The sequence below is a fragment of the Salvelinus alpinus genome, chromosome 7 (assembly GCF_045679555.1).
Source record: "Salvelinus alpinus chromosome 7, SLU_Salpinus.1, whole genome shotgun sequence".
NCBI lineage: Eukaryota > Metazoa > Chordata > Actinopteri > Salmoniformes > Salmonidae > Salvelinus > Salvelinus alpinus.
The window spans coordinates 44,690,720-44,704,638 of NC_092092.1; the positions used below are offsets into that span (position 1 = coordinate 44,690,720).

The 13,919-nt window shown below is 44.4% G+C and overlaps 1 protein-coding gene across 7 annotated transcripts in view; it reads left to right on the forward strand.

Annotated features, from left to right (window-relative positions):
• Positions 1-12,827, forward strand: part of LOC139581086 (protocadherin-19-like) — a 72,171-nt gene extending 59,344 nt beyond the window's left edge. For all 7 annotated transcript variants that reach the window (XM_071410462.1, XM_071410463.1, XM_071410465.1 and 4 more), the window contains one exon: positions 10,165-12,827. In XM_071410462.1, the coding sequence (XP_071266563.1) occupies positions 10,165-10,754 (590 nt within the window). In that variant the 3' untranslated portion in view covers positions 10,755-12,827. The remainder of the gene's footprint in view (positions 1-10,164) is intronic.
• Positions 12,828-13,919: the final 1,092 nt, after the last annotated feature.

Below are 13,919 nucleotides of genomic sequence, written 5' to 3' on the forward strand. Positions count from 1 at the left end.
GAGCCAATTATGATTTTTCAGCCCTTACTCCTCTTCCACCCCTTTAAAAAAGGAGGATAAAAAGTAATGGGAGAGGTTGGCTGTTAAGTTTAATGGCAGACAGGAAACCCACAAAATTGCTTTTTTTATGATGAGCCGTCCTGTTCTCATGCATTCCCCATTAAATCTCTGAGCCAGACTGCACATAGACAGCAGAGAGACTGATCGTCATACCCCAGACAATGAACACACAAGAGCCACCGTATATAGGGGACTTAAGCCCCTTATTAATATGGCCTGGAGAAGACTGACACACATGACCATAATGGGAATCTTGTGTTTCCTTGGCCTGCGTCCCAAATGGCACCCTATTGCCTATATAGTGCACTACCTTTGTCCAATGCCCATAGGGTTCTTGTCAAAAGTAGAACACTATGTAGAGGATATGGTGCCATTTGGGACGGACACCTTCTCCCAGTTCGGCTCTCATTAGCATCACAAAGAGATCTTAAACAACTTAATAAGTCTCAGATGACACTGATATCATTCAGCACTCACAGTAGACGTCTAATGTAATATCCCACCACACAAGATTATGAGTTTATGACACGGGTTTCCTTGAGGATATGTATGGGCCTATCCTACCCCCACCCCCATGCTACAAACCTTGTTATGTGTGTGTGTGGCCCCATCCCTAAATGGGGCATTCTAACTTGCATAGGGGTTGGCAGCGTGCCAAGCTAAGTGCTTGCTTCTTTGTCACATATAGGCCATTTAATCATAATGAGTATGTTTACATGCACACTAATAATTCAATATTAAACTGATTATGGCAGTAGGAGGAGTATGGCACTAGTCATGTAAATAACTTTCTCTGCTTAGCTTAATCGGAGTGAAGTCATAATCGAAGTTAGAATACTTTCAATTAAAACACCTGGATTTCTGAGCAATCTTTCAAATTATTAGGACACGTAAATCACCGCTCCAGCTGTGTATTTCATCTGCACATGTGCCAGCACCAGCCGAAGGAGCTTCCCTCTTTTGCGCGAGTAAAGTGAGTTCGAAAAACTGAAAGTAGTTAGATCTTAGAAACAGTTTCACATAAACTTTATAGGTCCGAACCCAGACTCAAACTAGTCTTCCCAAAAATAACATGGTCGCTGTGGTAGAAAGTTTATTTTGATTGGCAATTTATCAAAGTCCCATCAAGTTGCCTGATTTTAGATGTGCCCATGTAAACAGGATTATTAGGGATATCTTCTTGCAAAGCATGTAAACCAAACTAGTTTATTAATCATAATAATTATTCATAATTATTCAGTATTCATAATAATCGTATTATTGTGTGCATGTAACCGTACCCAATGTACGATACATAAAGCATCCAGTAAGGACACCATACAAAAATGCCTTTTTGTGACTGGAGAAAATCACAACAAGCCCCTGTGCAACATTAGCCTCTATGCGTCACCTGCACTTTATTTTGGCTAGGGGTTGCTCCAGTAAGCCAGAGCTGTGACAGTTAGGGTGACCTGCGCCAGGCCTCTTATCAAGCCTTTCTACCGGACTGCTAGGCTCTCCCCAGGGGGGCCACCTCCTGCTTCACTGTGTTTCTACATGCACAACCAAACCAACCTCGCCCACATTGTTCTACTTCCATAGATTGTTCAAGTGAGCATGAAAAAAAGGGGGTTGTGGAAAGAAATGGAGGGAAAAGAAGGACAATGTGAGAAATAGTAACAGGAAGAAAGGGGGAAGGGTGAGAAAGAGAGTGAGATACAGGGAAGAAAGAGGGAACAGAGAGAGAGAGAGAGAGAGAATGCTCTGGCGTCTTTCTGCTGAGAGATAAAACGGAATATAAAACACATAGTCCCAGCAGACACAGAGTGAACATGACTGAATGAGAAGGCACATTACATTAATTATGTAAGGGGCCTCTGTTCAAGCAGTGCCGAGTCTCACTGGGAAGAGACAGAGATGGGAAGAGTCCCAAATCGCACCCTATTCCCTATTTAGTGCACTACGTTTGACCGTGGCTCATAGACAGAGCCATAGAGCTCTGGTCAAAAGTAGTACACTATATAGGGAATGCCATGGAGTCTAGCGATGTTAGTATATTCAATGTCTCGGCATGCTGGGCCCAGCTGTTTAGAGGAAGACACATTGATTTGTTGAACTCAGGCTGCCGGATGTCCAGGTGGGTTCGTGGTCAGATGGGAACTGAGCTATTGTGTTGGGTTTCCTGAGTGAATAAAACACCACACTTGGAAATAAAAATACAAAATGTAAGGGGAATTGGTTTATGGTAGCACTGGGGTGAGAGTGGGGTGGCTTTTTTAAAGAAACCTTTTGGAGTGTTGCTGTTTCTTGAACTTGGGATTTCATTTAAAGTTGTTGTCATACATGGCAGAGCACCCAGCGCATCTTTCACCCACTCTACTCTTCGAATATTCTCAGACTCAAACTCTGGTTCTACAAATTCCACAAATAGACTCATTTGAAAACTGTCCCATAAGGGACTCCTTAGCTAAGACTGCTTCCCTGGAGATGGGTAGAAAGCCTCAGCGATGATTATATCCTGCTTACCTCGTCGAAGGGATTTGCGTCTTCCTGCCTCTGCCTACTCCCCCCTCTCCATCCCTCAACCCCAAAAGCCCAGCTCGTCCCTGTTCCCCCATCACAGATGTAATTTACTGTCTGCGTTTGTCCCTCCTCGATCCCTTTCTCAGACTCAAGGGTTTTTGCCGAAGCAAATTAGCTTGCTAGCTCGGTCAAGCTTAAACACAGCAGAAATGCAGCATTTGTTACAATGTATTTAAAGATGTCATTCCTTCCTCTGTCCATGCCATTACAGAGAGAGGAAATGAGAGAGCCAATGGCAGGTCAGGGATTGGTACTGTGGAGAAAATGGGGATTGAGTGTTCTGGGGGTGCGTGCCACTGTTGTTGTGGCCCTGCAATGAGCCAGGTTCATTTGAGGGTCTGCAAATAGGAGGACACTTTAGTGGGTGAGCAGCACCCCTAGAATGGTATCCTGTGTCACTCTTCATCTAATTAGCCGGTCGCCTAGGATGCAGTACAGACTGCGTTGAGGATTTCCCAGGATAGATCCTACTCTTGTTGATATGTTGGCCTGAGCTGGCAGAGTGTGTGTGTGTGTCAGGCTGTCGTCAAATCAGAGCCTCGGGCGTGAGCCGACCCCTCCCACCCTAGGAATTATTACGCTGTGATCCAAGTCGCCTACATCCTACATCCCACTAGCTCACACAAGATCAGTCATGATCACTTTGAAACCTGCCCCTCTGAGCATTCCCTACGCCATGTTCCCAGTAAAGGCTGAGCCCCTGGAGCCAGCGATGGCATTTTTAGAACCTTTAACCAGGCTTCTGTGACCTCTAGTTGCCATTGATGGTTATATCTCCTAAATAGAGCCACTGTTTGATAGGGTGAGGAAAGGTGCCTCCCAGGAAAATAGAATTAGTCGCCTGCCAGGGCACTTGGAAAAAACTTCACGCCAGCCCACTTGGGCATATTTCATAATGACAACCAGCTCACGTTCGTTACCACTATATAAAGCAGTCCATTGGCTCGCCACTTCTGCCTTTGTCATCGCTGCCTACTGCAGTGTTTTGGTCAAAGTGATTTATGAAAACAGCATAGCAAAAAAAAAAACGATTCTCTTCTCCCCGTCGCAGTTACACAGCTGTTAAACATATGCTGTTTGTACCAATTTAGAAGCCATCGCATTGTTTGTCAGCACCAGTTTGGAGATTCATTCTTTAAAAAAAGAGGAACCTGCGATGGAATGCACACATGCCAGGAGTTGATGGGGCAGCAAAACAGAGAGCGAGGGGGAGAATGGAGGGAGGAGGAGAAGGGGTGGTTGGAGAAGGGAGGAAAATGTTCTCTGGAATTTGCCAAATTCTCTGGAATTTGGCATGATTTATAGTGACAGTGGTACCTGTAAAATAAACAGGCGGTAAGGGTAGTGGTTGGTGGTGTTGACCAGAGATATATAAGAAAGCCTGTCAGTTTACATTAGCCGCCAACGAATCACACAGCCAGGGCCTTCACGGAAGAGACTGGCCTGTCAGACACACACCCAGCCGCTCGATGGACTAGATAGCAAATCACTTCCCTGATAAATTTACTGGTACTAATGCTCCGAAATGGAGGCAGCTTAGGGCCCCCCGCTCTCTCAGTTCCCCATCCGTATGACAGTCTTAACACGGCTTCCCAGCGACTCTAATTTCCTCCATAATTAATAATCTGACTGACGGTAAAGAGGATGAGAGGAAGAGAGGAGAAGGAAGTCTGGAGGGGTCGGATAACGACACCAAAAAAAGAGAGAGATTTTTGGGAAGAAGGGTAGATTTAATAAAAGTGATGCGCTTTATGTAAGACGAGAGAAGACAAGAGACAAGTTGAGAGGAAGGAAGAGGGAGGGAGAAGCGTGGATGGGGAGGAGGGATAGACTCGCGGTTGGGAGGAGGAAGGGGGTTGAGTGAACCAGATGCTGTTGGGAGTAGGAGGCAGTGGATGGAGAGGAGGGAAAGGCCTCGGCTGCTGTGGCGGTGCTGGGAGAATGATGGGCTTGCACGGCACGGTAAGGATGCCCCTCCAATGTTTGTAAAAACAAGACCATCACACTCCATCTTGCACTCCCGCAGGAACCAGGGCTCACGGCTGATTAATGGCACCGGCCGACTGAATTGGCTGGCTGGGATGACAGCAGCGCTTGGACTCTCCCTGGTGGGTTGTAGTGGAAGGAGGCTGCCTCACTGGCAGGCCTGGCCCCGCTCAAGCCCAGTAATAGTGGATGGCAAATAGCGTTAGAGCTAGCTAAAGCATGACCAGACTGTAAAGCCCCTGACCCACTATGTCTGGGTAAGCCATGACCAAGTTAATCAGGGTTGTGTTCATTGGGGCACAGGGTTTAAACATTTTGCAAAAAATGGAAAATGGAAAATGTGCATATATCATTGTTTAAGGTAGTGCCTCCCTGTTTCAGTCCCTTTTCTTTCATTTGGTGCCTAATATACACAACCCAGGTTTTCAGCAGAGTCCAGGGTTGCCTGAGAATTCAACTTAGCTCTAGCACCAAGCAACCACACAGACACTAAATTCCTAGTTCTCCATTTCTGAAATGTCTCTCTCAGATTTATCTGCTGAGGGAGCTTCTGCATCAGCAGTTGAGCATTGAGAGACTGTGGGACAAATTAGATGTAATCTTGGTAATTTAGTCTCTGGCTGGTAGAATGGAAAATGAATATGGAGAGCAATTACAAAACAGCAATTCCACTGTCACAGATAGGGACTGGCACCTCAAGTGCAGCAACGTGTGGGCTTTGTTGTGGTGCATGAGGAGTGATGTCACTCGGAGAGGCGGCCTGCCACCAGCCTTGTCCGTAGCCTTTTCCTGCAGTCAATGACCATAAGCACCCTCTTTGGCCTCATGGGTGGAATGGTATTCATATTTTTTCACAATTTCATCATTAATATGTCTATGTGTCTTTGAAATATAACAAAACCTTTTGACATAGACAATCTTCTGTGATGTATATAGTGTAATATTGGGATATAAACTCAAAATGGAATACATTTCAACTCTATATCTGACATGGTACAGGTGACTTATTTTTTATGCCCATAACCATGTGTGTGAAGTGTATACTTTGTTTCAAAGTAGATTTGTTTAAGACTACAAAGAATCACTCTGTGTTACCTTGATTTAGCCCACTGCAGTAAAAGGGGTTAAAGGTTAAAGGTTAAAGGGGTCAGTGGCTGGATAACTGCTCAGATTTCAGTACCAGTCATCTACAGGCAGCACCACTCTTGCAGCGAAGTGAAAGAGACAAAACAAAATATCAGACATAGCAGTTTGGTCTTTCGTTCTCCCAGAGCCAATCACTTTTTTCTTCTCACACAAACAAGCTGTAAATTCATTGTTTCAGCCATTGGACACAGAGACCAATATCGAAGATGACGGGGGGGGGGTGAAACAACAAACAGAGTGACAGTAGAAAAGTAAAGTTTTTGAGGGCGAAATAAATGAAAAGTTGAACATCTCTCCAAATCATGTTTGCCAGTGTAGCGTCTGATGAATGATCTCAACATGGTGTCGTCTGACAATGTTCTTTATTTTGGGGCAGCACAGTGTTGTTACGGTATTATTGGGCTATCATAATCATTATCAATAGCACTAATCATTGCTAAATAAAGTGGAATAAAATGGTACATGGTCCTAACCATAGGGTATATGACTATATACAATTATCTTTAAGAATATATCCTCATCCACCTTTTTCTAATACTACTTTTTAAAGACTCTTACTGCTCTAAATAATTTTTAGGGCTCATAGTTCAGAGAACCCAAACTGACTGAATGATGTCATACAGAGAATCTCACAGCCCCATGGCTGCAATTAAGCCCCCCAATAGAAACCGAGTGTGAGTAGCCTCCAGAATTTGGGCCTGCATCGAGTCACCCCTGGCTTTCTAGTCAAAGCCGCCTCATTCGTTAAGACATTACTCTACATTCTCCCCCCTCATTTTATAGGATTACCTGGAGGTTCTCTTGTTGTACTTTTTAGAGGGAAAACAGTGTTTGTTTTCAAAGTGAAAGCACATTACCCTGCCAAACAAGACAACAGATTTCTGGCGCAAGCGCTGAGTTTTGGGGGTAGAGTCTTTTCTACATATGAGCAAAATACTCCCCTTTTGTGCTCACTGTTAGGCAATTTCATCCTCAGCCGTTTGCTAATTTAGCCGACTTGCTCACTTTTTCTACATTAGCCACAAACAAATAGCACCTCCGGGTGCGCAACCTATGGTGGATCATTAAAGGTATGCTAGCAACGGTACACTGAGGGATGGCTGTGCCAGGCTCAAAGAGCTACCCGCTGACTTCCTATCTACCGTGACCTAAGGCTGTGACACATTCCCGTGAATGAGGAAGGGGGCAGAAAGTGAGGTGGCTGAATGAGCGGAGCTCCAAGTGAATGAATACAGCAGAGAAAGCAGGAACGAGGGGGAACAGGTGGGCTCCGTTCTTCATGCTGATGTAAACCAATGTTATTCTATGTAAAACACAGGCGATATCTACCAGGAGATTTTGGCTTTTGCATTTGAAGTGCCACTATTTATTATTCGCCTACACTATGTGTTACGTTTATAAGGGCATACATATTTAAAGTGCTCCCCAAAGCCTTTGGTATTCTGTTCCCCAATGCGGAATAAAAGGCACAACATGTCTGAATTGTCAGCAGTGCTGAGGGACTTAAATCGTTGTGATTTCCCCCCCCCCCTTCTCTCCATTTAACTCGATTTCTATTTCAAATCTGGAATGATTGAAAACACATGCGAGCTTCCGACTCCCGATGGAGTGCCCTCAGTAATTAATAGGTATTAAATCCTAGATAGGAAATGATATAGAACGAACGGCTCTGTCTGTACTTTAAGTTTTTTTCATGGAACTGATTGGCAAGCTGATTTTCCTGATGACTTTCAATAGGCATTCACAGCAGGAGGGTGCCTCCTTCTTGCTCTTCCTCTCAGCTTGTGGCGTTTCAGATCCCGGCTATAAAGAGCATTTAATTGCTTCATTTGTGAGCATTAGATTTAGCTCCCCCCCCCCCCCCCCCACCCCACCCAAGAGATTCGGCTTTGTCAGGGGTCGACCGAAGACCCGTCGTTCTTCTTAATTTTTCTTTATTTTCAATGTTGTTTTGTCGTCTTCGGGGGGACCTTTGAGAATGACATCTGCTTGTGTTGTGAACCTCTAAGCGGAGTCAGGATGTGAACGTTTCGTTAATAGCGCTCCGGCTTTCAGAACGATGTCATTTGCAACAGAACCGCTCTCTCTCTCCAGAGGTCCCCTAAAGGAAGTGGGTGAGAAAGGGTATATTCACTACGCGTTGCATGGATGGCTCAGCATAAAGCATAGGCTTTAAATATGTCTTCTTTGTGTCCTGAGATCTTTCAGTTAAATCTAGCTTCCCTGGAAAAGGAGGAAGATCCTCATAGGAGAGCAGAAGTTCTGAAGAGGAGATTGGGATGGTACAATATGCCAGGTGCTCTATAGCCAGTCTCTGCCACAGAGAGCAGTATGGATAATGGTAAAGCTCAACCACTCGTTTCCATGGTGATAACATTGACTTTAAGTGATGAAAAGCCCCTTTCAAGATGTAGTCTTGTGTGTGTTCACAGGCCCTGGTAATTACATACTAAATTTGAGCCACCAGAGTCGATCCAGAGCTTTATTTTCTATTCCATTTTAATTTCGCCATGTTCCCCTGTGCACATCAGAGTGTGTGGGCGGGAGTGTGTATGGACAAGCGTGTGAAGAGAGGGAAGGAGGGAGGGTGTGTGTCTGTGTGCATATTGCAGACACAGGCAATATGCGTCAGGGTACACAACCCCCCCCCCCCCCCCCCACACACACACACTGCAAAGCTCAAGGTAATCCTTCAGCACAGCCCTTCCATGAAACATTCATGATGGAATTGACGTCGGTCACCCATGGTCATGGCTGCCCGCTTGGCCTCTTGAGCTCCACTGTCCCTGGCCTTGAGCAAACCCACGTAATCCTATACTGAGATCAGCCATAGCATGGTTTAAATGGCCCACGAACCCAGCCAGCCAGTTAGCAAGTCAGCCAGCCATTCAGTCATCTTTCAATCTCATAGGATCACAGTTTAAGAGGGAGACAGTTCCGGCAGCCTTGACCCTGGAAAGCGATCTTTAAATATCGATCTGATCGCCCAAAGCAGAGGTGTTCCTCAGAGTGCAGAAAAGAGGGGAATTAAACAGTAATTAGTGATTTTAAATAGGTGATCTGTCAAGCTGCGAGTACCAGATGTAAATGTGTGGCGCGCGGCAATTCCTACCCACAATCCCTTCTTGTCACCTTGGGCCTCTCGTGTGGGAGGAGGGCCCCTTGCCCTTAGGAGGCGAGGACCAAATCGGGAGGCTTAGAAATGTGGTCACTGAACATCTGCGTGTCAGTTTCTTTTACAAGGCCGAGGCCAACAGAGAGAACTCGGAGGCACAGCAGTGGCATTGTGAATGGTTAAGATGAATGACTGTGTATATTTGGGCTTTAACATGGTAGCTCTACTGTAGATGTTATTCAGTCTTTTTTCACGAGTGCGATTGTAGTGAGATGCTACTTATCCACAAACATCCTTTTCATTCTCATAACAGAACTTGCTCTTCACTTGCGTTCAACATGTCAGTATAAAGCCATCCTTTGCCTGCTTTGTGATGGGTGTGTGATTTGGTGAGAGGCTCACACTCTTTGATGGTATTCGTAAACACGGCATCTTACATGTGCCCTTGTTAGGTTATCTGTCCAGATGGCCAATAATGAATGTATGGATTCAAAAGGCCTCAGCATCCAGAACTCACTCGACTGGCATATGGATAAAAAAAAAAAAAACATGTCAAAATTACAGACAATTTTCACTTAGATAACAAAACGACAGAAAAGAGGACGACAGCTCAAAACTAGAGCGCTTGGCTTTTTAAAATTGTTTTTATAATGTTACAAAAATCGTCTTGAAAGCCCTTCCCTTTGACACAAAGGATATGCAGTTATGCAGACTCAGCCAAATATTTTTTTCAGCATTTAAGCATCATTATATATTTATAACTTGGTGCCAGATGACAGAGACTGAGCTAGATGAACTAGGCACCAATATGGCAACGTGGCTGCTGTCTCTCTTCGTGGGAATATCTGATTGCACTTTTTAAACCCTGGCATTCATCAAGTGTTGCTATAGAAAACCTGATGGTGCATGAGCTGGAAATTGACATTTGATTTAATAATACGTCCTTTAATTGGCGCATTAAAAGTGCCTCAAACGTGCAGATCTCTAGTCGTCTGGAAGCAACGGCAAGGCAGCAGGAGAAGAGTCTTGTGTAGATGGCAGAAACGCCATACATGAAAGAGAAAGCAAATTACCCACGAAAAATATAAACTGGGGCTGCCACAAAATTTTCTTCATTTTTTCAGGTTTCTGACACCTTTCAATAAGATGAAAGTACCAGAAACAAACCATGGTGAAATCCATGAAAGCAAAGCGTGAATGAGTTAAAGCGCTGAAAAATAGGCCAGTTCAACAGACAAAACTAATGATTTCCTTCTCTTCAATCCCCCCCCCCCCCTTCTTCCCCCTCTCTGCAGACTCAAGCGAAGGCTTCCACTGCCAGGACGAGTGTCGTATCCTGGGCCATTCGGACCGCTGCTGGATGCCCCGTGTGCCCGGCCCAGCCCGTGGCAAGTCTCCTGAGCATGGCCACCCACGTAATAACGTCATTGCCCTGTCCATCGAGGCCACCACCGTGGATGTGCCCCACTACGAGGACTGCGGCACCGGCACCATCAAACGGACTTTTGCCACCTTCGGCAAGGACGGCCCAGAGGACCCAGAGCGGGGCGAGCTAAAGGGCAACAAGCGGACAATGATGGAGTCGCAGGCATACAGCCCCAAGGCCAACGGCGGCGCTGTGCGCGAGGCAGGCAACGGGCGCGAGGCAGCCAGCCCCATCACCTCCCCTGTGCACCTGAAAAGCCCGCTGGCCAAGGCGCCATCCGGCTACAACACGCTCAAGTGCCGCGACGCTGAGCGCATCGCCAACCACAGCATGCTGCGACAGCCCGAGGGAAAGGACAGCGAGCCGGCCGTCCGGGAGATCAACACGCTCCTCCACGACAGCGGCCATCTTGAGAAGGAGTCTCCCAGCAGCAAGCGCCTGAAGGACATTGTGCTCTAACGGGCCTCAGGGGAGCCTACACACACACACACACACACACACACTATAAACCAACACGTATATATATACTCCGCCATAGCTGTGTGTACGCAGGAGAAACTCAAGCCGAGGAAAGAAAGAAAGAAAGAAAGAAAGAGAGACATCTTGAGCATAGTATACAGTACCTAACGACCAGTTCTGACACAGCCCAGATATGGAACCGTACTGGAATATGCTGAGCTTTGTGTTGTGTTCCTCAAGAAAAGTGAAGGCCTTGGATGTGGCTTTGTTGTAGTCGCAGTACTTTTCTTGTTTGCTTTTCCGTTTGTTTGCTGCTCACCCCGTCTGCAGCCAGTGGACAGGCAGGTTACTGTTGACTGTGTGACACGCCCAATCGTGCCCCTTCGGCCGGATTCGGCCTCTTTCCCCGCCGAGGCTGGCACCGTTCGAATTTTTGTGGATTGGACACCTACACTGACAGATATAAAAGTACAGTTATGCCTTTTGAACTTTTTTGTATCACTAACTGAGATTGCCTTTATTTGGTTTGCAGTTTGGCTCGGCTGTCAAATCAACTTGTTGTTTCCTTTGTAGAGTGAGCTCACCACAGCGCAACAGATGACAACAGACAGACGTACACAGGATTGTTCTTCTTTGAACCATTGCCTCCATGCGCGTCTTGAACAGGTGCTCAGTCGTAAAGACGGAGAAAGGAATGGAAGGGGGGGAACAGTATTTATGGCTTATCACCGATGGAGCTAAATGAACTCGCTATCTGCCCAGGCACTTCCGTCACGACCGATATGTATGGGAGAGGGGGGAAAAAACATTGCTTTAGAAATCTCCTGTGCCCAATCTTGATTGTAGCCAGTGGAGCACAGTTAGGAACTTTGTGCTCTGGTCTTGTACTTTTTCTGAGTTTTGACTATGGGGCTAGAATAGAGGGATCGTCACTCACGTCTTGCTATGTGAACCTCTGTATAGGGTATACTAGTATCATTTTTAATAACCTGTTGTTATGTGACAATCCCTTTAATGTTTTGTTTCAAGAGTAAAAAATAATAATAATAAACATCGGTGTTCAGCTGAAGCTACGGTAGCGTTTGTTACACAAACACAAAAAGAAAAAAACATATGCCAAAATATATTTTATAAATAATTTAAAAATGTATAATGAGAATATTTAATGCTGTGTAGTTATTTTAGTTATTTTATCAGTAAGTTAAACTTGAAATTAACAGGCTTTTTGTTGATTCATTTATTTTTGCTTTTTTATTGATCATGATTCTTTTTTATTTTTGAAATGAACTTGGATTCTTTTGTTTACTGTGTTACCCCTGGCAACTGTTGACTTGCAGTCTACCTTGTTGTAAAGAGTTTCTTATTGGTCAGTTCTTGTGCCATGAAGTTTTTGTGTGGGCAAATAGAAAATGTAAAAACAAAAAAAGCAATTTCAGCAGCAACAGCAGTGTGCCAGTTGAGCTTTGAATGAGATAGCAAAATGAACCAAAAAGGACACAAACAAAACCTTAAAGACCGCTTAATTTATTTAAGTGAGATGAAGAGGTTTAAGATAGTTTTTTCAACTATTGAGATGATTCCAACTATTTCTGTGTCTGTTTTTGGACTAAGGTTCCCCGTAAGTTCCTCACCTCGGAACTGGCCTTAGTGATACGAACCAGAGTAAGGGCCCTGTTGACACTTCAAGTAAGCGACTAAGGATGAAGGAATGCTCAACTGTTGTGTCATCAGGTACCATCTCATTTGAATTGAGTTTGAAAATATAATTAAGAACAAGTCAAATCTTACAATCACAACCAAAACAGATTTGGTGGGAATTGTATGTTTGAAGGAAATTAAGGTCTTTGAAGAACCGTATTGCAAATCAGCAATGCGGTTTTCAGTTGCTTTGCAGTTAAACTATGTACAACATGGAAAATTGTAAATGAAAAAAGGACACATTTGCATACAACGAAATAGATCTTGTAGCTGAATGTCTTTGCTGGTCTCACCCATGGCTTCTGGCAACATGAAAATCTGAATAATCACTGAATGTATACAGCAGCTTATTATTAAACTATTAAATGTTCTCCACTTTGTTTCCTTGTTTTTCCTGAATGTACAGTATGAGAGGGAAAGTCGTCTTTGATTAACACTCCTCAAAATTACCATCAAATAGCTCATAATGAAATATATGTGTGTTGAAACGATATGAGAGAGTGTGTGCGCATTGTTGTAAATTAATGAGCATGACAGCCTCCCAGCATATTGCAATGATCAATTTTTTTATTATCTTTTGTCTTACCATAATTCGTTCAAATCTATAATGTGATCTTAATATCGTCTGGAAGCCTTCCTTGAAAATGTCATGCTAGTGCATAGAGTGATGACTATTATATTTATCATGATAACATGGAAATTAATAGTTTCTGTTCAGGCTTTGGTCGCAATTAGCATTTCAGGCAGGTGCTGCTCTCTCGTTATAAGTGCTCTGTGACATAATTTTTTTGATATTTTGATTGAATAATTTGAGGAAATAAATGAGGATTATAAGGCGACGGACGGTAGATACACCTCAAGCTTGCAAAGCAAACCAGTCTTTTGGGACTGCTCCAGCCAAAGTGTCCATTTCTAATGGCAGAGCCCTTTTCATTTGCAGGAGTGGGTCACCCATGCCATTTTAGAGGCATTTAACATTCACCAACTCCTCCTTAGATGTCAAGAAACAGACATTGAGGCATGTGAAGCCTTGCGTTGCCATTCCTTTTGCATTAGGTGACTGAGTAATGCACATTCGTACCCAGCAACATAATATCCTTTTGACAGTATTTTCTCCTTACAAACCTTATTAAATGATTAGTTGCCTTTGATGCACTGAAGAGCCTGAAGCTATGAAATAAGTGAAAAGCTATGTCAGGACCTCACTCATCTGCCACTCCTACTCTTTCTCTATCCTTGACATATTCACTCAATGGTGCTTCCACTCTTCACCTCCCCCATAGGTGCAGATGACTCCCTTGGGCGAGTTGTAATGGATTGATGCTCCAAATGAGAAAATGCAGGTTGACAAGGAGACATTCTACAACTACAGCTTAATGGAAGAGGAGGAGGAGGAGACAAAGAAGAGAACCCCCAAAGCATGGGGATAAAATTGATGCCACACAGCTGCCCTCGCAGATAAGTGTG